General features: G+C 37.8%; 1 protein-coding gene across 1 annotated transcript in view; it reads right to left on the bottom strand.

The window, feature by feature from the left end:
• The window catches only part of LOC114645277 (doublecortin domain-containing protein 1-like), a 559,771-nt gene that overhangs the window by 252,679 nt on the left and 282,626 nt on the right, over window positions 1-24,466 (bottom strand). The window contains exon 10 of the mRNA XM_051922996.1: window positions 21,661-21,831. Coding sequence (XP_051778956.1) covers window positions 21,661-21,831 — 171 coding nt within the window. The remainder of the gene's footprint in view (window positions 1-21,660; window positions 21,832-24,466) is intronic.

The following is a 24,466-nucleotide window of genomic DNA, read 5'->3' on the forward strand; positions in this document are numbered from 1 at the left end:
TAAATTAATGAAAGATTTCAAGGAAAACAACATCCAAAAGTACAGGTTTCTACTTTCAACATAGAAAGTTCAAAATAACAGATACAAAGAGGTCAACATGTAACTTCACTAAATAAGCACTGGATTGCATTTTTACATTTGCTTAAAAATCTTGCATGAATTTGATCTTTTAAATTGTTTGAAAGATTGTGAAAAATTAATACATGTTTTTGTTTTTCGCTGACTAAATTGATGTAATACTCTTCTTTCAGGACTATCAAGAAAAGATATCAGCTTGTTCAAAATGTAGTAGCAGGATCGGAACTTAAAAGAGAAAATCTAAGCACATTTAAGTAGTTTTAACATCATTGCATTCGCTGCCTGTGTCTTTTAGGATTGACTTTAAAATACTTCTAAAGGTACATTAAGAGTGAACAATTTTTCTCCATCCTATAATTCGATATGCCTGCTCCCCTACATACCTAATTGTAACCCTGAGTCTTCAAACGTTGGATTTCTCAGTGTTCTGAGAACGAACCATAAAAAAACTGGTGAGGCGACATTTTGCTTTGCTGCGCTGAAAATCTGGAATAATCTACCAATAAACATACATCACACTATTGCTATTCAACATTTTTTTTAAATGTTTAAACACTCTTTTTAATGAAAAATTTTTATCATTTATTTGTAGATTCATTTACTGCAAAAAATTACAATTAACACTGCATAATCTCATTTTTTTAATTGTTTTTGACTTTGTTCACAGTGGTGGGTATGGCTGTTTTTACAGTGTACACCTGTAACACAATCCTTTTTATTTACTGTATATTTAATTTTCCGGTTACTATTCTTAACTTTTTACTTTGTTTTCTTTTCCAATATCTTGTAGCTACAATCAATTCCACTGCAACCTGGCCAAAGTACTCTACAGCTTAGATGATTGAAAGGATGAAGAAAACTACTGCTATGATGATATTTGCAGCCTGAAGTCCTTACATTACATGTAGATATTAACATCATTCACAATTACGTAAAATGCCCTGGTGAAGCTGGGTGCTGTTTTAGCCCTGGAACTCCTATAGATTTATTTCTCTAGCATCTACGACACCTTGAATTTTTGTTTTTCATTCCTTTAATGCCAACCGATTATAACATGTTATTATATTGGACAACAGCTTTTGCCATTTATTATTAATGCAGTGGCATTTATGCTTATTGTTAAAATATTTATAACAACTGTCAAATTTGTCTTCTAAATTATTTTTTGCACTTTTCCATCACATGCACAAATTAACCTTATATCTAGAAAAATATTGCAAGCTTGTAGTATGTGAAATTGTCATCCATTTGGATTCTAGGCTTACCCCTGGGTGTGTGTGTGTGTGCGTGGGTGTGTGTGTGTGTGTGTGTGTGTGTACACATGTGCAACCTGAACTTTCATTTTAGTATTTGGGGTTTACCCTCATTCCCCAATTTAATGAGTGCTACCCTTTTTTGTTTTAATTACTTTTAATTACACCTCTGGTTTGAAGTTTCCCATTCAAGGCTAAGCAGTACTACCAGTGAAAAGCTATGAAAATCCAGAAGTATTTACTCCTTTAAACGTGCTAACCAGCAGTAATTTGGGAAAAATGTCATCTTGGAAAAAAGAAGAAATTAGGCCAAAATTAGGTTTGTTTTGAAAACAAGACATTACACCAATCAGAATGGAGCTGTAAAGCACCTTTTGATATTCGCTTACCGACAATATGAAGAAGGTCTGCCACCTGTGCTAGATGGCACTAAGTTTGAAAAAGTGTTTTTTTCCACTTCATGGATAAGAAGTCAGCAAGTGACAACACCTAATAGGAAAGCTGGCTTGGCCATAATGCCCTGTTGTGGGGGGGGGTTGGGGTTTTAGCACATCTCAGTAGCTGAAATAGAATTTTTTTTCCTCGTAGGCTTGCGACCCGCTGATGACCAAGTCAGCAATCGTCTTACAGTAGACATTCGTAAAAGTTCTGTGTGTGGCTGCCACCGCTCTGTGATATGATATTGGCCTCGGAAAGCATTATTGGGCACTTCACCTAAGCTAGCTAGATGGCAAATTTCCATTGAAATATACCATCAAACACAGCATATTTGCTGCAAAAAACTCTTTGGTGAATTTTTCCAATCAACACTATTGCACACTTAAAGGACCAGCATTCATTTCTTCTTCAAAAAGTCAACTTAATCATGGAATTTATTGTTACATTTATGGATTGACTGGTATGCTGTCTTTTGTTTATTGGTGTTGCACTGCTTACTGCATGAATATTTATTTGCATTTCAGTTATCCTTATGCTAAGATAGCTTTCGGTACTTTGTTGTACCGTTCAGGATCACAACATAAGATATTAGATGTACTTTGTTCAGTTTTTCACAGGGTTATTTGAGTAAAATTTTAGAATCACTAGTACTGGTTCAAAATGCAGCAAAATGTAGCTAATACTTTGGTGATGTAGTAACAGCGTCTCTGTGTCATCCTGCTTTAGTGACATACCTCCATTGAATAATCAAGAATTATTATGTAGCTCACCGGAATTTTCATGCCAAAAACACAGCTGCATTCAAAACATAAAAACTGCCTGAATCCAGTTGCATTTTATGCTCTTCTTGGCTATGAATACTTCCTTTTTTACCTTTCATTTGTTTCTGTTATTGTAATTTTTCTTTTACAACTTGTAAATCACTTCCAGCTACACTTTTCTATGAAAATGGGCTATATAAATAAATGTTGTTGTTGATATACATACTGTATATATAAATGTTTCCAAGTACTTGTCTTAGCACCCCACAGTTCCATAAGTATCATGTATTATTATCTTAGTCGGAAAATTGTTAGTCTTTTAGTTCTACTCAGATGAACACTAAGAGGAGCTGAACTGCAGAAAACACTAGGAAGGAGTAGGTCTATTATTATTACAGATAGCATACAACAAAGATCAGTGAGAGTCAAATGTTATAATATATTAAAACTTTCAGATTCAGAGTCACGTTCAAATTTATTCTGACAGTGATCTTTGCACTAGGTCAAATGCATTTAAAAATTCATTTTCATTTTTTTACTAGCTTTCATAAAATGTTGTCAAAAATGCCACACTCAATAAACTGCCAAATAATTACAGCATTTGATGTCTTTTCTGATTTGGCCAAGAAAAGAATAGATGTAGAAAGGAAGTGTAAATCAGATAAACAAACACAGTAATATGCAAATATTTGGCATTTAAATATGCATTTCTTTAATTTAAAATAGTCAAAACTGTTTCCAGGTGTATAACATTTATGCTTATACTTTATGCTCAATATACTCTACCAGATTTTCTATTAGCAAATCAAGAGTTACTGACTAAATTTTAAAATGTTCCTCCTCAATATTATTTTGAAATTTAAAAAAATACAGAGAAGTCAAGCAAAATTGACATCTTGCCTGAAAAAGGGGCCTGAGTTGCCTCAAAAGCTTGCATATTGTAATCTTTTTAGTTAGCCAATAAAAGGTGTCATTTTGCTTGACTTCTCACTACATTCATAATGGCTAACACGGTACAACACCCTAGTACTAAAAAAATACAGACAAATGTATACATAATTAATAGGAAAATATTTTGTGTCAAATAAAGCAAGCTGATTTGATTTATTTAGATTACATAATGTTTTAACAAATAAAATTTCACTAAGCTATTTATATTTTATTTACATAATGCTTTAAAAACATCTAGAGTAAAACTAAGGTAACAGGACAGGACATTATTTGTACAAGCATAAAAAAATCACAGCAGATGTTATGTCAACAGACAATGAAGGTAGGGGAATGTACAGTATCTTAGTAAATGCTTCACTATACCTATCAACACATTACATGTATGCCATTGAAGTAGCTTGTGCAACACTAGGATATTCATAGTTTGGTCATCTATTGCAATAAACCACCTTGCGAGAAAAATTGTGCTAAAGTTTGCAAAAATAAACAATTCTGTAATACATCTCATTTATTCACACCTACTTTGCCCTTTAAAAGTAGAGAAAATATAAATGTATGCTTCCTCATTTTTCAGGAGTGACACAGTGGTAAGGAGGCAATGGTTCACCTCCCTGGTCCTTCCGCGTGTTCTCCCCATGTCTGTGTGGGTTTCCACCAGGTGTTCTGGCTTCCAGCCACTGTCCAAAGACATACAGGTTAGGTGAATTTGCAACACTAAATTAGTCCTATTGTGTGTGTGTGTGTGTGCGTGTGTGTGTGCGTGTGTGTGTGCGTGTGTTTGTGTGTGTTTGCCCTGTGATGGACTGGTACCCTGTCCAGGGTTTGTTCCTGCCTTGCAACCATTTGACATTTTTGAATAAGATGTATAAAGAATGACATAAAGTGGAGGAATGTTGGCTTTTTTTCATGCTTACATCTTTTAACTGAGATTTAGTAGATGAAAATGACCTCCTTTTCTGTTCAGAAATGAACACTTTCATAGCTTTATAGCCACTAGGTTACATTTTTCATTAGGCATAAACAAAAAAAGGTAACCTTTATAGACATAACAATGACCGGATTTGAAATATTAATAATTATTGCTTTCAATAAGGAAGGAACTATGATTACCACTTATAAAAATCATTATTTATGTTTGGACAACTATATTACTTCAGGCTCTAATAACATCTATAGAAATGCTATGGTTACTTTTTTTTTTTGCTTCCATCAAGGAAGGCCCGGTGTCTAATGCTCCAGTCTGTTCAGTTGGTGTGTACTTGAGTGTGTCCTCTTTGCAGTGGCAACCACCCAGGTTAGGTTTCTGCCTTACAGCTAATGCTGCAACTCCATGGAGAACACATAATGTTAAAAAGTGGATTTGGAAAATGAGGGGATGGATGCTTTTATCTGTGTTATATAAGACATACTTAGGGTCGGCTCAGAGGTGCTCAACTAAAGAAGACACTGAAAGGGCATGGAGGAAAATTAATGTTCATATGAGACTACATTTAAAAAATGTAATACTACTGAGATGAAAACAAATCTTACCATCTAAGTAGACACAAGGACATTACTAAAGTGAGTGGACAACTTTCTGGGTACTAGGGGCCTCAAACATGCTTTCAAGGTGGACTACAGATTTTATGAATAACAGTGGAGTTTAGATTTGGTTTGTGAAATGAGTATACATGAGCACATACCTTTTTATCATGTTAGGCAACACATCTGTAATAACTAAAATCCCAGTCACAGCCAATGGTTTATCATACATCCCAATTCTTTATGATCTGCTTATTCACTTTGACAAAGTGAATAATGAAACCCTCTTGATTATCATTGTGTTTCTGAACTTATACGCTTGTTTTGCTTTTTTTTTCTTTTTTTTTCTTTTTACAATATGCAGATGTACTGCCAGATCTAGGTTTACTACAGGGGCAATTCTTCATGGACAACTGAAGACCAACTGCACCTTTAAGACTGGACTGTTCTATAGCCCAGTGAACACTTTTTTTTGTAGTGAAGAGCTCCAAAGTTATGAGAAATGTAAGAGTTAACTTCAACAACATATGTGTGCCAGACTAGTCATAGTCCAAACATCAGAATACTGCAGCTTCCCAGATGCAACACCACCATTTAGCATTTATAGCTCATAACAATAGGTTAGATGACAGCAGGACATTTAGACCAATATAGCTCACTATGTCCTATTCATCTAACATTTTTAAACTATTGTTCAGTTGAAATATGAAGATCTTCAAGGTATGGTTCTCATCTTTAGTGGGTGGTATCATGTTCCTTGTATATTATATTTCTAATTCAGCTTACCTGTACCCACCTACAATTTATGACCCTACATTCATGTCAAGAAGTAAATTTTAAAGTCACAGTGAGTCTCCACAATTTTTACTCCTTTCATAATTCTAAACTTTTTGATTACAAGCCCCTTTTCCCATATAATAATTACAAATATCAAAAAAGAAATGTGATATAGGAACAACACAAATGCTGAAACATAATCATTATGCAATATAAATAAAACAGAAACATATATACTGTATATATATATATATATATATATATATATATATATATATATATATATATATATATATATATTGTGAGATATGGCTGGCTATTTATCCCGGCCAATACCCCCAGGCCACCAGATGGAGCTCTCCTTGCAGTATGGAGGTACCCCGAATGCCAGCAGAGAATTATGGACACTGGACTTTTAATGCACAGCCCTAATGCACGTTATATGTTCAGCCATGGACTGTGCAATACCTCCCCCTGGACACTAGATGGCCGCCCCCTGGGTTGGAGCGGTGCCTTGGTTTCCCGCAGGGCTCCATGGGAATTGGAGTTGGGTGCAGCCCTGTTGGGTCCCTCAGGTGCAGAAAGGACTTCTGAACCCGTATGGGCAGCGTATTCATCACACCCGGAAGAGCAGCCAGAACTCGGCAGTCAACCACCTGGAGCACTTCCCGATGGACTATAAAAGGGGTCATCAGCCACCACTCAATGGCCAGAGTTGGGAGGAGGAGGACGAAGCTTGGATGAGGAGGAGTGGTGGTGCCGAAGAAGAGAGTTTGTGTTTTGGGTGTCTTTCTGTAGTTGGGACTGTGTTGTGCCTGTGGGGATCACGGGGAAGACGTGCCCCACAGGTGAAGAAAATTTTTTATACGTGCCTCCGGTGTGAGTATGTACTACATATATATTGTAACAAAGACAGACAACAAACTTATCAAGGTTTGGGGTTTTTAGGCCCTGTATACTATAAAGCAGGTCAAAATAATTCAAACTAATCACTAGACCCAGAAGGGTGGGTAGATGGACAATTTATGGAGGCGGACTGGAAATCAAAACAGTGGGATGCTGGGAAAACGTGGTGATGGATGGGTAGCTGACATCATCAAATGGGGACCACAGGAAAGAAAGGGACCAGGAAGTGTTGCGTTTCTTGGAGTCGTCCGGGTGAGATTATGGCGGTGGTGCTTCATCTTTTCTGAGGAAATAGATAGAGTGAGGCTAGTACCCTGCTGTTGTCCCCTAGCACAACTTGTTGCGTTGCACATCGGGTCCTTAAGCTGCTCCCCATGCGCTCGTGCATGACAGTATGTATATATATATAATTTATTTTGATGGACTGCAGGCACAGGCTGGCATCTCGACCAAGATGGTGCATGACTCATTCCTTGGCCAGGAGGCGACTGTATTGAAAGACAGTGAAGAAAGGCGGTTTTTCCCTGCATTTTCCAGGAAGTTGGCAGGAGGTAACAACCTCTAAGTGAATATGCTGGCATGCTGGCAGAGATGGACCAAAGTCTCTTACCTGGCCAGGAGGCCAGTGTAATGGACGGACAGAGGAAGACATCTATTTAGACCAGTGTCTCCAATGATAGGCTAGAGGACACCATTCCTGGGTTCCATGGGGGACACCGGGGGAGCAGTTGGAATTAGTAATCCCTACTTTGTGGGGCTTCTGTTTGTCCAAGAAATGCTTCCAATGGTCTATGCCCTAGTACCAGAAGTACTCCCGGGTCCCGCTGCTCGAATTAATCCAGGGGAGTTGGAGTCAGGTGTAGAGGATGGATAACACTCACCTAGGAATTGTAGAGGAGAAGAAATAAAGAATGAGAGAGAGAAAGAGTGGTATTCCACTTGAGCCACTGCTAGAAGGAAGTGGATTTCATCTCTCTCATTCTAAGGAATCATAACATGTATGCTGTTTGTTTGATGGAACTGATAAGTGAATTATGGCTCTCAAGTGTTTTTCATCAGGACCACTTGCTGACTTCCAGCCTCTCATCATATAATGATATACAATATTATATCATATCTGAATGCCAATAGAAGAGTTAATGGCAAATTACCTTATTTAGCATTATGTGCAAGTTAATCCTGTTAAGTTACATTTTTATGTACCTCATCTATATAAACAAGAAAAGCTGCCACTAGAGCATCATCCTGAATAGAGCTCCACTTTCTAATCTTACCTAAATGTGAAAAAGTTTGTCAGACCACAAGACACTGTTTATAGCTCCAAATTTGATTGAGTACCCTGCAAAAGAGTGCCCAATAGGGGCAGCAACGTCATCAGTGTTTTCCTAGTGTCGAGCAGGAGTCAGACGTCATCTCCTGTTATGGCAGACGGCTGGGGCGCTTGCCCTGCCTGGACGCCTGGAGGATGAGAAGACCAGGAGAGATGCTATACCTTCACCGGGAAATGAGAGGGTGCTTGTCCAGAGCCATTGACTGCAGCGCTTCTGCCACACCAGGAAGTGCTGTCTAAAGAGAATCCGGGCGCACTTGGAGTGCTTCTGGTTGCCCATGCAGTACTTCTGTTACACCAGCAAGTGCTGCAGGAAGATCATCAAGGAGCACCTGGAGCACACCCGGGGACAATATAAAAGGGGCCGCATCACTGCATTCTGGGAGCCAGAGTCAGGAGGCAGAGGACAAAGCTTGCAAGTGGAGGAGTGAGGACAGCAGAGAAGATGAAAGAAAGGAAAGAGAAAAGGAGAGAAAAGGACTGTGAGCATTATTGTGGTTGATATAGAAACTGAGTAAGGTGTTGTGTGTTAAGAGGAGAAGAAAAATTAAACATGTGTGTTTTGGGACTTTTGTGTGTCCTGTGTCTGGCTGTGATCCAGGCTGATGTTCCACACTGTTTATTCATTAAACTCAGCATACTACTGAAACCTGCCAGGGAACAAGTCCATATCTGATAGCTGCTTCACTATTTTTGCTTTGGATGCACTTTAAGATAACTACCCTAAAGTCGCCAGGCTCTGTTCAAGCACCTTTTTATGCGGTCAATGTTTACAGCTTCCAGTCTTCAGAATTTTCTATACCACTATATATATGTATAGTCATTTCTAAGTACTGCATTACACATTAGGTACAGAAAGGTGATGTATTGGTTAGCACTGTTGCCTCAAATCCCCACACTTCTGGACCTTCTTTGTGTAGAATGTGCACAATTTTCTTATGTCTGTGGCCTAGCTGATTTGAAAGCCAAATGCTGCTAAAATGATACCTGTTCCTTGCCTAATAACCAGTTCTTACTCCATTTTTACACGAACATGTTTTCTTTATTTTTGTGCATTGCTCTTTTTCCTTTGACTGGCTTTGTTTTTGGAGGTTTAAGTTGTATTGCAGTAACAAGGAGCTAGTTGGATAAACAACTCTTGTCTGACTACATAAACCAGGTAAGCAAAGCAAACCTTTGTGGGTTCAGTTGTCAGGTTTCCTGAGCTTCTCTTTCCAGGTTTACTTAGCACATTTTTGGTCACATCATTGCTGTTTTGTTTTGTTTGTCTCCTTGCTACTTTCTCTTCTCTGATGAATCTGTAGTATGAAAACGTCACCAAAAATATTAATATTATTATTTTTATTTTTTGAAAGCTAAACTTTACTTTAGAGTAAAAGAGTTAGTACATGTCACTGCTTACTAAAGGCTGCTTATATTAGACTGAAAACCTGGCAGTCTATCCCTGTGTATCTTTACAGCACTGCACATAATTGGGTGGAGCGGTGGCTCCGTGGCTACAGATCTTTGTTCGTATCTGGAAGGTTGCTGGTTCAAATCCCATTACTGCCCGAAGCGATCCCACTCCATCGGGCCCTTAAGCAAGGCCTTTAACCTGAAAATTGCTCCAGGGGTGCTGTACAATGGCTGACCCTGCACTCTGACCTCCAAAGGTCATGCGACAAGACAGCTTCCCCTCAGTGATTAATAAAGTACACCATCATCACAAGAAATACCAGCCATACATCTATGTTCATTCTTCACCAAACAGCTGCCAATGTCATTTCTGAGGGGCACACACTATGCCCTCACATTGTGCTTTCTTGGGGCATGCCTTAAATTCTTGAAGACACACAGAACCTGTCATAAGACACGACAAAAACTACACTGGACATTGAATCGCTAAGCCAGATGAGTAGTCTCAGTAGCATCAGTAATGACAGCCATAGTTATAAAAGCTATCAACAGACAGAGGAGCAGATAAAAAGCAAACAGGAGAAAGTTTAATTGAATGAGCATATAAAAAGACTTACAAAACCAATACACATGGGGTCAAAATACAAAAACAGACGAAGGTTAGACGATGGCAAAAAAGAATAAAAAAGACTTAATGACGGCTACTATGCACAATGACTGAGCACTGACTGAGTTTTTGCTCTAATTTGCAACTTTAAAGAAAAGCACAATTTCAGACATAACTATTAAAACACTGAGGCCTAACACTTGTAACAACTTTTGTTTCTGTTCTGAATCATTCAAAATAAAAAATAAAAAATATTGTGACAGGGTAAAAATTTTACCTTAAAGTTTTCAAAGGATTAACACATTTTAGGCATCCCTTATCACTGTCTGTCTGTGTGTCTATGTGTCAGCATATTACTTTGCATCGTTATAAGCATTTTAGAATATTAGAAGTCTATTAAGTTTTAGCAAAAAATCTCTGAGAGACTCTGCTCAGCCACAAACCCTGAATTCGCATTTTTTACACACATTTGTGATCCAAATGTAGTGCATTTCGGGAAGAAAATACACATTTCATTCCACAAAACATAATATTGACCTACAATATTTTACTGGTAAAATCAAACCTTTTTGTAGGAAAAGTTGTGGACACATTTCTTACATTTTAAATAGCCACAATGGAAGAGTGGAAAAACAAGAGGCAAAATTTCTGCAGGGCTAGGGGATGACTTAAAACATTTGAAATCAAAAGCAAAGGCCTTTAACCAGGTGAGAATAATGAATTAGGTCATTTTTATTGTTTTACATTTTTCTGTATTTTAGTATTTTTTTGCCACAAGGATTCAGTTTTTAAGATTTATTTTTCATTCTGATTTAACTGTACTTTTATTGTCAGTGTTCTTTGTTTACGCATTGTTTTGTGGATGTTTCACTCAATTGCTCGATTGATCGTGCTGATGACATCACAGAAGTGACACTATAAATATGGCTTCTGTTATGCTATGTGTTATCCATTGGTGGATACACAATGTCTCCAAATTCTGCCTAATATAGTTGGCTTTACCTCCATGTAGGCCCTAGCATCAGGTTTTGTTTTTGATTTTAAAATCTTTTTGATTCACATCTTCTCCCTTTAATTCTTAGTTTCCTCATTATTGTGACCTCCTGGTTCTGACTACATCTTGCCTACGTATGTCATCTTTTGGCCTTTTTTTTGTCACTTATAATAATCCTAGGACACCTATACATCTTGTAACACTGACATTTTGAACTGTTTCATTTCAGTTTCATATTTATATCAAGTTATTTTTATAATATGTACATTTATAGCCTAAAACAATACTTTGTGTAGTATTCTTGTTCTTTAGACTTTCAAACTTAGGCCAGATACTTTTGATTTTGATCTCTGTAAAACATATGGGATTTAGATCATTTGGTTTGTTTTCTTCCTGATTTTGATTTATGCCAGGCCCAGGCACTGATGTTTGGTTTGTCTTTCTCTTGGTGCTTCTCTATCTTTTTATTTTTTTCTCTGCTTCCTCACTCAAAGAGTACAGTCAGCAGAAACACCAGCAATCAACCCCAATAGACAAAAAAGGAATTAAATTCAAAGAAAAACAGGGACAGTTCTTAATGTCATTTAGAATCACTTGCTTCCAACACTGTGGTATTAGTAACAAATCCAAAAACATTCAATGCTGAAAAATAGCACATCACAATGTTAAATAGTGGTTGCCCAATGAGATCAAAAATGCAACAAGGTGTCATTGCCTTCTAAACAAACAGAAAATATTGGTGTCCTTGTTTGACAACAATAACAAAATGGCATCACAGTTATGTTATAAAAATGATGATCAAAAATAATAATGTTCATCCAACCATTTTCCTAACCTGCTTTTCCAGAGCAGAGTCACAGGGAAGCTGGGCCATATCCCAGTAATCATCATGCAGAGGGCTGGGCACAACACCTGGATAGGAAGCCGGTCCATCACTAGTTGAACCCCCACACACACACACTCACACACAAGCACATCAGGGGCCAATTTAACCACATCATATTCACTTGGACTGTTGGAGGAAACCCACATGGACAAGGGAGAACATGCAAACTCCACACAGGGAACACCCAGAACACGAATCCCAGTCTCCTTATTGTGAGGAAGCAGCACTACCAGTGCATCACCCACAATAATGTTCTTAAAATGAAAATATGAGTTCAGGAAAGGGTTGGTTCGGATATCATAACAATAGGGAGACCATACTACTAAGGTGCACAAGACCTCTTTAGGAGCCTGATGAAATATCACAGGTTTTTTCTTTTGTTCATGGTTTGTCTTAATGTCCAGCCTGTTGTGAACCTGGCACCCTAGAAAACGAAGACTTATACTTGTGCAATGTGATGCAACTCTCACTGTTATAAAACTTTCATGCAAGTGTTTGGCCCTCAGTGGGAAACAAGTCAATGCCAAAATCTGTGAAAAAATATTTTCAACTTGAAATACAAGCTAAAATTTAATGTCACAACATCTTCTGACCTTCTGTAGCATTCATTATTATACCCACTTAATTCTTTTCAGGGTTGCAAGAATCACCAACTATACCACCAGCATCAAACTTTTAAAAATTCAAAAGTTAAAAGTTGAATCGGAAGAACTGCCAAGGTGTTTTGCTACTGCTATGTGAGTTAATTGAAATACAAATTTTGCCCATGCCCATTGGTTGCTGCTACAGAGCCGTATTGGAATTTTTTTTAGCCTTTTATCCCTTTAGTAGAGTTTTTTGCTTTTTTTGCCTACACAGGAACACCTGTAGCTAAGTGTTTAGAGAAATGTTTGGAAAGTTACTTCTTACTTGTACTTGTTCTTGTTATATGTATTCAAACCTAGCATTAGTGAGGCAAGGCGAGGAGATGCAGGGCAGAAAGCAGTAGCTGAAACCTGCAAGTCAGTAAGTAAATAACCAGTGCCGTACTGTTGAATAGCGTAAATCATAGATTTTTCAACTATGGGTTGTATGAATTCAGTTGTGTGTCTGAATTTGATTCACAATAGTACTCAACTGAAAGAGTCCTGTACGATTTGTGGAGTGTATTGCCATGGGTTTAAGTAGGCAGTTTAAGCAAATACCATTGCAGACATCAGCAATTCTTCATTGGGGAGCCCCACTGAAGGATAAAATTCGGCAGCAATACTGGAACTCGAAGAGGGAAAAAAAGGCAAAATTGGGTTGTGTGAAAAAAAGGTTTAAAAACCACTGGTTTAAAGTTACAGCATTTCCTCTGTGGGAACAAGTTAAGACATACATAGAATAACTGGATAAAATACTATTTAGCAAAGAAGGACATGAGTGCTCATTTCTTAGGAAAAAAGCATTTATTTTAAGTAGAGGTAGGCGGCTGACTTCAAAGCAGTTAAGACAGAGGCCCCATGGTACGTAAGTAAATAACTTGTGGATGATATCAGTAACTGTGTTTCCTCAGAAAGAAGGAAGTAGGGTGTAAAATATTTTATTTCATAGAACAGTTCTTAGCAGTTAGGAGAGCTAGCACAATTAAGAGGGTGATAGCGTAATGGTTCATTAATGGAAAGGAATATAAACAGTGTAAGTGCAGAGCTTCAAAGTAAGGAAGTAATAAGAGGGGCACAAGTTAGGAAAACAGACAGGGATGAAGTACACTTTCAAAGGAAGACATACAGCAGGCATTTGAGGGAGAGAGTATTAAAGGAGCTCAATGGCAAGAAGGTATTAAATAACTGCAGTAGTTTTTAGTCTACTAATTTATTAATTTTAATAGTTTAATTTAAATCATTTAAATTTAACAAAAAAGAGTTGAGCAGTTTAATAATACAGAGCCAAACGTCAATAATAAGGACAGTGCAATGCAAGTCCTATTGGACTTTTTGGAGAATGGATTGGAGAAATCGGTCCTTCTAGAAGGCTACGTCTGTAGAAGATGCCAGCTGATTCAGCACCTAAAGCACAGGATCACTAAACTCAAGGAGGAATTGGCTTTCCTGTGTTATAGCAGAGACTTGGTGGACGTGGCCCATGTGTCCTTTAGAGATGGTGGGTGCCCCTAAGGTGGTGTGGGAGCAGACTTTGAACCAGGTAGGTTGAGACAGGTGGGTCACAGTCAGCAGGCGCAAGGCAAAGGGTGCACACTGTCTTGGGAAATCAATCCCAGAATTGGAAGAGTCAAATCATTTTCAGGTGCTTGTGGAGCTGAAGAGTGCTTCTGAAGGACAGAACTGAAGGAGTAGAGGTGATTGAACTGCTAGGGCCAAGTGACTATAATACACAATTTTCAGTGTTCTAGTAGAACGTAGATACAAAGACTAGGCAGCTACTTTTGGACACTGCCTCCCCCAAGATGCTAGGCAGCTCCCCTGGAGCATAGAGGTGCCCTGGATTCCCGCAGGGCATCCTGGGACTTGGAGTTCGGTTTCTCAGCCTTGTTGGGTGCTGTGGATACTGCTAGGTGGAGCTGTTGAAGGACATAGAGAGTCATACTTTCCCTATAGCCTGGAAATACTAATGGATCACACAAATGGGAGCCCCGAAGTACTTCCAGGCTGACTAAAGAACTTGGATTCTCCAGCTGACCTGGAAGTGCTGGCAAGTCACGTGGGGCGAAGTACAGAAGCACTTCCAGGTTGGGAACTATTTAAAGGACGGCTGAAGACCCAGCAAGCAAGCTGGAGTAGGGAGGTGTAGGACAGAGCTTGCTGGGAGGTGTGGTGGAGAAAGAGAGAATTTATTATTGTACTTGGTGTTTCTCTTGCCTGTTTATTTGTGGCTGTGGTGTTTGTGGGCACTTCATAGAAGGAAAAGAAGAAATTAAACAACTTCTTTGTGTTTTTAACCTGTGTCCTGTGTCTGTCTGTTGGGGTAAAAGAGGCAATGGTGACCCCTAGAGTCCACACGTTTACAACTGTTAACTTCAATTTAAGTCATAGAGCATATGAGAGCATGAGGGCAACCATTACAAAGAATATTATGAAGCTAAAAAGCAGTTAGAGAGAAATGTTGTAGACAAGGCGAAAAATTATCCACAGATATTCTTTTATTATTTTAGTGGAAAAAGAACAGTCAAGGAGGAGGCAAAATGTATTAGGAATTGTAAAAGGGAATTTAGTACAGTGAAAAAGCAGAGGCTGTAAACTTGTGTTTTTCTGAGGACTGCACATTTGAGGAAGTGAATAACCTCCCAGCGGTGGCAAGGACTACAAAGGAGGTACTGAGGGATTTGGAAATTGTAGAGGCAGAAGTACTGCTCACATTAAATAGGCTCAAATCAAACAAATCATCAGGCTCAGAAAATATGTATCCTTAGATACTTAAGGAGATTAGCAAGTACGTATATAAAACCTTTGACGCATATTTTAAGGAAGTCACTGTGCACTGTGGAAATTCTGAAGGACAGGAAAGTGGCAAATATTAACACATTATATTAAAAAGGGTAAATAGGCCGATCCAAATATCTGTAGGCTAGTAAGCCTATCATGCATCACAGGTAAATAAATGGATTGAATTATTAAGATTTACTAACACAGGAGTTTTACTGAATAGTCAGGATGGGTTCAGAAAAGGGAGGTCATGTTTTATTAACGTGCTGGAGTTCTGTGAGGAAGCAACAAAAGGATACAATCAGAGTGGAGCATATTATATTATTTATCTTGACGTTCAGAAAGAATTTGATAAGGTGCTACATGAGAGGTTGGGTATCAAACTAAAAGAGTGGGGAATTTCGGGTATAGTGTGCAAAACTGGCTAAAACACAGGAAGCAGGGGGTTATGGTGTGAGGAACCCTGTCAGAACTCGGTGATGTCAAGACTAGTGTCCCTCAGTTTGTGCTAAGGAACTACTGTGATTTGGATAAGAATCTAAATAACAAGCTAGTTAATTCTGCAGATGGTACAAAGCTTGGAGGATTGGCAGATAATCTAGAATCCGCTGAATCGTTACCAAGGGACTTGGGCAACATACAGACTTGGGAGGATTTGTAACAGATTAAATTGAATTTAAGTAAATATAAAATATTATACATAGGAAGTAAAATGTTAGATATGAATACATAATGGGAAGTCTGAAAATTGAAAGTACACCTTAGGAGAATGATTTACGAGTTGTAATTAAGGAGTTGTTTTGGTCTCCAGGCTACAAAAAGGACCTAACAGCACTAGGAAAAGTCCAGAGAAGAGCGGCTAGGCTGATTCCAGGGCTACAGGGGATGAGTTATCAAGAAAGATTAAAAGAGCTGAGCCTTTTCAGTTTAAGCAGAAGGAGATTAAGATGTGACATGACTGAAGTGTTTAAAATCATGAAGGGAATTAGTACAGTAGATCGAGACTGTTTCTTTAAACGGAGTTCAACAGGAACATGAGGGACACAGTTGGAAACTGGTTAAGGGAAACAACTGGTGTTTTTCTTCACACATTGAACAGTAAACACATGGAATAAGTTGCCATGTAATGAGGTAGACAGTAGGACTTTGGGGACTTTCAAAACTTGACGTGATGTTATTTTGGAGGAATTAAATGGATAGGACTGGAGCTTGATGGGCTGAATGGCTTGTTCTCATCTAAATCTTTCTAATGTTCTAAAGTAATGAAGAGCCTGTCCTCTGTAATTAAGATGTTCTACCACTACTAATTGACACATAAGATTACATTGCTTTTCAAATTTAACTTAAGTTGTCTGACATAAGTAAAAAACCCAAACTTGAGGTCTGATGTCATAACATATTAATTGCTAGGAAGATGTACAGCAGTTAGTTTGGTATGGTGTGGAGCTAGAGTAGTTCCTGCAACTAATTGTAGAAACTTCACAGCATTTTGCACAATGTGGACAAAAGACAACTGTTTCTTTTTTTCTTTTTATCTTAAACAATTGACAAGTTTGTTTTTTTCATGTACCAGTGTATGCAAATAGTATTAATAGAGTTTATGCGGATTGTCACTAAGATCGCATTCGCAAAAAAATAGAGAATTAATCTTTTTAAGTGAAAACATTTGACTATAAATAATTAATATAACTGCATGTGTATATTACAGGTTATGCTGCTATAAATAAAAGGCTCTTTAATATTTTAATTTGTTAAATTAAGGGTCTTTGCTTCATTACTGGCTTACACTTCTATTATTCTTCCACTTCTTACATGAACAATACCTCTGTAGTTAAAAGAATTAAAAAGTACGTAATTGGAATTTGAAATATATTATCAAAGGATGAATAACATTGTTTTCTTACAGTTTCAATTTGTGTTTGACCTCTACCAGTCATGAATCTGTATTGTGCCTTTTCTGAATTCATTTGTTTGCATTTTTGGAATTATACTTTGTCTATTCTTGATTATTTGCTTATTTTAAAGTTAATGCAGTAATGCTGCCTCAATAGCATTTTGTATCCTCATTTTTGGTTCTTCCCTGCTGTTTTGTGGCCACTTTTCATGACTGGAGCCTGAGTCCAGGCGCTACCATTTAGACAAACTAGGCGATCATTCGGGTTGCAAAATTTAGTGCGGAGGAGGCATTTTTTAAACAATACAAACTCTGACTTATAAATACTCAGAATAAATCATTTTTTAAGCAATTAGATTCAACAATAACCTCATTTACTTAGAACTCAAAACATCTACGTATCCAAAGAGCGACCCTACAAAGACCTAAGGCAGAAGGTGGCATGGCTCTACCCAACTTTCAGTTTTATTATTGGGCAGCAAACATACAAGCTATAAAAACCTGGACACAAATAGATGAACATACACAGGCTTGGTCCGCAATAGAAGTAAAATCCAGCAGTACTTCTTTATTTTCCCTGCTTTGTGCCCCAATAAATGCAAGTTATCGCCAATATACTAATAACCCAATTGTGCTTCACTCACTCAGAATATGGAACCAATGTAGAAAGCATTTTAAGATGGAGAAGCTTTTCTCTGTGGCACCTCTGCAAGAGAACCATATCTTTCAACCCTCGCAAACATATGCAGTTATCTTTGCATCCTATGAACAATTACATTTCAAATTTAACTTTCCAGCTACATATTTCTTTCACTATCTTCAAGTTAGGAACTTTGTTAAACAGAACCTGCCCGATTTTCCTCATGTTGCACCCTCGTCCATGCTAGAAAAAATATTGCTCAACTTCAAGGAATTAGGCACCATCTCTGCAATATATAAAATTATTTTACAGTCCCTCCCTTTCAAAGATCCGAGAGGACAATGGGAAAAAGATCTCTTAATCAATATATCAGAAAGGGAGTTGCAAAGTAGCAATGCAAAGAATTCACTCGAGCTCCATATGTGCAAAGCATACAATTATACAACTCAAAATTATATATTGAGCACATCTGTCTCGCCTAAAACTGTCCAAAATGTTTCCAGGGCAAGATTCAAACTGCGAACGCTGCAATCAAGTCCCAGCCTCACTGGGTCACATGTTTTGGGCCTGCACCAAATTAACATCATTTTGGACCAAAATTTTTAAGTGCCTCTCAGACAGCCTTGGTGTCCCAATCCCTCCTAACCCATTAACTCCTGTGTTTGGTGTTCATCCAGATGGGTTTAAAGTGGAGAAGGACAAACAAACAGTGATTGCATCCACTACACTTTTGGCACGCAGACTTATTTTGCTAAACTGGAAGAAGCCAAACTCTCCTCTTTTAAGTCAGTGGGTAACCGATGTTTTTCTACTATCTGAAATTGGAAAAAATCAAATATTCAGTTAGAGGATCTGTACAGAATTTTTTTAAAACCTGGCAGGATATAATCAATAAAATTTTAGAATAAGCTCTTAAAGCATCAAGGAAGTAATTATCCCCGCATTTCTTTTTCATCTCCATTCATCTCTACTGTCTTATTAAACTCATCAATTTAAGTTTTACCCCGTTTGCTATGCTCTCTCTTTCAGGGGTGGGGGTCGACTTGTTTTTCAATCCTATTTTTTGTAAAAATTGATTGATTTGTATGAACGATTACAATAAAATTAATAAAATTTAAAAATAAATAAATAAATACTCAGAATTAATACAAATGAACGATTATATTGTTTTATATTATTTTAACGTACATTACATTAATGCCTGACTACCTGGTCTTCCAGATTTCATGATGCACCATACTCAGCTTCTATATATTTAGTTATTTTCTTCAGGTGCAGGTTTGCAGTTTTAGCTTTGTTTTCATGTGCACTCACTCTCCAGAAACTGGAGGAGAGAGGTTTGGGGGAAGATGTTACAACATAGATAATAATCCAACAATAGTATGAAAAACAATAATAATAATACTAATAATAACCCTCAAACTGGCTTAGCAAGGACGATATAGACCTGGCAAAATAAAATTAAGCAATCTCAAGGGAAAGGCATTATATAAATAAAATGTATTATTATTATTATTATTAATAAAGGCAACAGGACTCTTGGTCTTGAATGCATTGCTAAAGGCTGATTAATTCAAACTATAACCATTTCCTAAGTGGGCTTACATTAAAACACACATTAAGACTTGGAAAATATCATTCTGCATTGTTCACCACCATCTCTTAAGATTCACTCTTGGCACACTTAAAAAAGGTCTCCAATGTCCATCTGTCATTGGAAAAGTCCAAAAGATGTGATGAACAAAATTGCTGGATTCCCAAGCAGGCCTTTGCGAGCCATGATTATAGAGAGGGTTGTACAGGATAAACCCATAAAGAGCTGTGTGCAGCTTCAAGACACTACTGAACTCAAATATAGAAACATTGGAATAATATTTGTATTATTAAAGGAATACTCCCCTGTGTTACATATCCCATGTAATTTGCAGTTGTGACTGAAAAATTGTGAAGAAATTGTGAAAAATTGTGAAGAAAAGACACCAAGAATGGGACACAATAGTGACCAACTCTGGACAATGACAAGCAATGTAAAAATTGTCCAAAGGAAAAAAAAAATCTTACATTATTTGTGTCGTTGCTTAATCCATACAGTATGTCAGCTATCAGTTATTTGTTTCTCTCCCTTATTTGATGGACAAGAGTCCTGCCTTTAATTCAAAAAGTCTTTCCCGTGATGTTTAAGTTACCCATTTATGATTAGGGTGGTTTATTCTGGGAGCAACCATTAACAATATTTAATCAAACAATTTGGCATATTTTACACATTTTGAGCATAAGATACTGATAACTGACATATGGATTATGTGACATTGAGTAACAACTAATTTTTCCCATGGACATTTTACATTTTTCATATCATTTACATTTGTAGAGTGTCAGTCACTATTTGGTTCTGTTCTATCAGAAACTTTGTTATGCCTTTTCTCTACCAAAACATGAGACAACAAAATTTTCTTGGCCACCACTATACAGTAATCCCTCGCTATATTGCGCTTCGCCTTTCGCGGCTTCACTCTATCGCGGATTTTATATGTAAGCATATTTAAATATATATCGCAGATTTTTTGCTGGTTCGCGGATTTCTGCGGACAATGGGTCTTTTAATTTCTGGTACATGCTTCCTCAGTTGGTTTGCCCAGTTGATTTCATACAAGGGACGCTATTGGCAGATGGCTGAGAAGCTACCCAACTTACTTTTCTCTCTCTCTCTCTTGCTCTGATATTCTCTGCTCCTGACGAAGGAGGTGTGAGGAGGGGGGCTGTTCGAACACCTAGACGATACGGACGCTCGTCTAAAAATGCTGAAAGATTACCTTCACGTTGCTCCCTTCTGTGCAGCTGCTTCGTGAAGCGACATGCTGCACGGTGCTTCGCATACTTAAAAGCTCGAAGGGCACGTATTGATTTTTGATTGTTTGTTTTTATCTGTCTCTCTCTGTCTCTCTCTCTCTGACATTCTCTGCTCCTGACGGAGTGGGTGTGAGCTGCTGCCTTTCTTTCAGCTGCTTTGTCCAAAGGTGCTTCGCATACTTAAAAGCCAAACAGCCCTATTGATTTGTTTGCTTTTCTCTCTCTCTCTGATATTCTCTGCTCCTGATGCGCACTCCTTTGAAGAGGAAGATATGTTTGCATTCTTTTAATTGTGAGACGGAACAATATAAAAATAATCATATAAACATATGGTTTCTACTTCGCGGATTTTCACCTTTCTGGGGGTTCTGGAATGCAACCCCCGCGATCGAGGAGGGATTACTGTAAATAGTCTGGAGTAAATAACATTCTTTTTTTAAAAGTTGAGGTTGAGTATTTGGAGCTTCTAATATACAATTTTAAATTCTATAAATTCATCTTGCTGCTTTTGACTTTGCTTTATTGGATAATTACAACTGGTCTTGTATTTGTGAAGGTCTACAAATAGTGTCGCATCTAATGATGCCAAATAATGAAATAAACTGAATCTAATAATAGATTGCTTTGCTAAAAGTTTTATACATTCCACATGTAATATTTTAAACGAGCCTGAATAAAATATGCTGTGACTTATTCTATCAAAGAAGGAAAATAATTAATAATAATGAATAATATTTTTTTTATTTTAAATACCTTTTTCTGAAATGAAAATGTATTGTGCACCACACACAAGGAAAATCAAGGCATACTGTCTAAAGAAATTGGAGAGCCCTATTTTGAAACAAAAGACAAAGAAAACAGAGAGGCAGAGAAATCTTACCTATGAACTTGTTTTAATACCCTGTAAAACTGTAGAAAATATTGTTGCTTTTCAAGTTCTTGATGACAGTCTGACAAGATAAGAGTGCCACTCACTTTTAGCTGCAGGCCTTGTAGAACACCACCGCTCGTTGAGAGCTGTTTAATGTGCTGATACACATAGCCAGCACACTGCTGCTCCTCAGCCTGTAATTGTGGGGTAAGTTTGAAGAGCTGACCCTTGTGCTTCTTGATAGCAGCTTGCAATTCATCAATCAAGTTGTCCACCTGAAGGGGTTAAAATTACAAGGGGTACTTACAGAAAGATAATTACTGCTGTCACACCTATTAGTCTTTTACAGAACAAAACAAGTAAGGACCTTCAAGAAGCTTGTTGATAATGAATTATTGCTCAAGCCACATCTAAAAAAAGTTCAAGGAGAGATAATTGTTGTTTAACCATTGCCTTAAGCTTTAGTTCACACGACTGACTGCGTTTCCAGTAAAAAAAAAAAAAAAAAAGAAAATTTCATTTCAGCTGAATATGCTGTTGTCTGTTTCTTCACACTATCAAGTACTATAAGTGTTACTGTGTCTTTTGAAAGAAAAATTATGGGGACATAAACAGTGTGTAAAACAAAAACTATTACATTGTAAAATATCTGGAAGAATGATTATGAGTATTAGAAATACAACTTGAGCATTAGTGTGCCTTGTGTAATGGGCTAGAATTCAGTATTCTAAAAAAAAAAATGACATTTTGGTGTGTTGCTTAGTGTCATGGGCTATAAACCAGTGTTTTAAAGAAAAGGCAGAATTTCTGTAAAATTCTGCTACAGGTTATTGCTGATGGCTATCTACAGGACACAAATATTTACCTGTCTTGCTAAAGAGTCACCTGCTTTGAATAGTCAGACTGCTTTGATTTAGTAACTTATCTACACACAATGTAGGGATACAGAAATGTCTGCATCCTTGGAAAATTAACGAGTTCTGGGGACATTGGTTTCTAATCAAGTACTCAAAGTAAATGTGTTTACACTATTTGTTATACAGAGTAAATTGGCTTGCACCATTGTTTTCACTGATTACCATGTTCATCTATGCAGAAATTGAAGTATATATATATTTCTGGGAAAAGGAGAATAAAGGTAGAAGAGAACAGAGAAGTATGGTCTGAGACTTGGGACTGCTGTCTGTTTCTTTTATGCTTTACACCCAGTGACTTGTACCTGGCCCAGGTTCCCCTAGGCCTGAGGTCGGTAACAGCCTTGCAGCAATTGTTTTTTTTTTTGTGTGCAGCCTAAATTCAAGGTTTGTGAGATTATATTATCTATATCCTTTAGCAATAGTCAAGTATTACAGAATGCTGTAATCTTCAATAATAAAAGTGCAGCCCATATTTGGCTATAAAACTGTATGTGCCTGACTGTCCTTCATATTTTCTGAGTAATTCTTTGATCATCTTATATTGAAAAAGTTGTTCTTTGACCCGTATCTCTTACTAACTTGCTATCTATTTCACAACTATCTATATTTAACTATATTTAAAGAAAATTTCAGTACTTTCATGTTTTAACTTATTTGTCCCACATTGTGGCATACAGTATATTCATCCACCTCAGCAACTTGTGTTCTTAAGTGTGTTGTGTTCTTAAAAAAAAAAAGCCACCAGGAGAAATGTTCATTTAAAAACTTGGGAACTTAGTGAGAACATCCCTCTCAAAATTAATAAGGTTTAGATTTTACAGTGCCTTCCACTTTTTCCCATGTTTATATTAGCAATATAAATTTAAAGGTAATTTATTTTTAATCCCAGACTTTGGTACCAACATTTCCACTGAAGTAAACAACGTTCAATGATTGTGTAAATAGGAAGCGTTTTAATTAAAATATCAAAGTACAACACATGTTTTTTGCTGTTTAGTATGACATTGCGTTTCAGCAAAAATGGTTTGAAAATATGCATAACTAGGATGTGAAATTAAAATGAAAAAAAAATGACATGGCCACACTGTAACATGCATGTCTTTAGAGTGTGTTAGGCAAACTGGAGAACCTGAAGAAACCCTAACATTAATACTGGAGAACACTCTGCAAAGGCCATGTCGTTACTTGGAGGCTTGAGGAATCATCTGTAAGTAATGTCCTGCTGCTGCAGCTAACATTTTCCATTGTAAGAAGACGCTATATAGCATCTGACCCGACACAGATTGACACGGAGGCACGGGTAAAATAAAACAAACTATTTATTTTTCTTCAGCTGGAGAGCACGTCTTCCCCATAATCCCTCCAGCCACAACACAGTCCCCAACACAGTACAGTACACCAAGCACTCTTCTTCTCCTCTCTTCCACCACCACTCCTCCTCAGCAAGCTTTGTCCACCTCCACCCGACTCTGGCCGCTGCGTGGTGGTCGCTGGCTCCCTTTTATTGGGTACACAGAAGTGCTCCAGGTGGTTGATTATCGACTTCCGGCTGCACTTCCGGGTAAGGCAAAACCAGTGCCCAACAGGGGCCAGTCGCTCCTGTTGCAGCTCCCCCTGTCGGCGCCTGTGGAACCCGACAGAGCTGCACAGAACTCCAACCCCCATGAAGCCCTGGGGGAGTCCGAGGCACCGCTGCAACCCAGGGAGGCTGCCATCTAGCGTCCAGGGAGAGATACTGGGCTTCCCACCCTTGTCCCCCTGGCAGATGTGGTGAAGGGGCGTCCTGGCCAGGCATGGACCCCGGCCATCCATCACACCATGAACAAGTTTACACTAACAAAAGCAGTCCATTTGGTCCTTCTAAATTCAAGGAGATCATCCAGTTTTAGAAAATTAAAAAATGTCTCCAGGCTCTATGATTAATGTTGGTTGGAAAATCATTACCATCATTACTGGCATCAGTCACACGCATGCCAGCTTTGCTTTACAAAAC

Source organism: Erpetoichthys calabaricus, chromosome 2 (genome assembly GCF_900747795.2).
Source record: "Erpetoichthys calabaricus chromosome 2, fErpCal1.3, whole genome shotgun sequence".
NCBI classification, from domain to species: domain Eukaryota; kingdom Metazoa; phylum Chordata; class Cladistia; order Polypteriformes; family Polypteridae; genus Erpetoichthys; species Erpetoichthys calabaricus.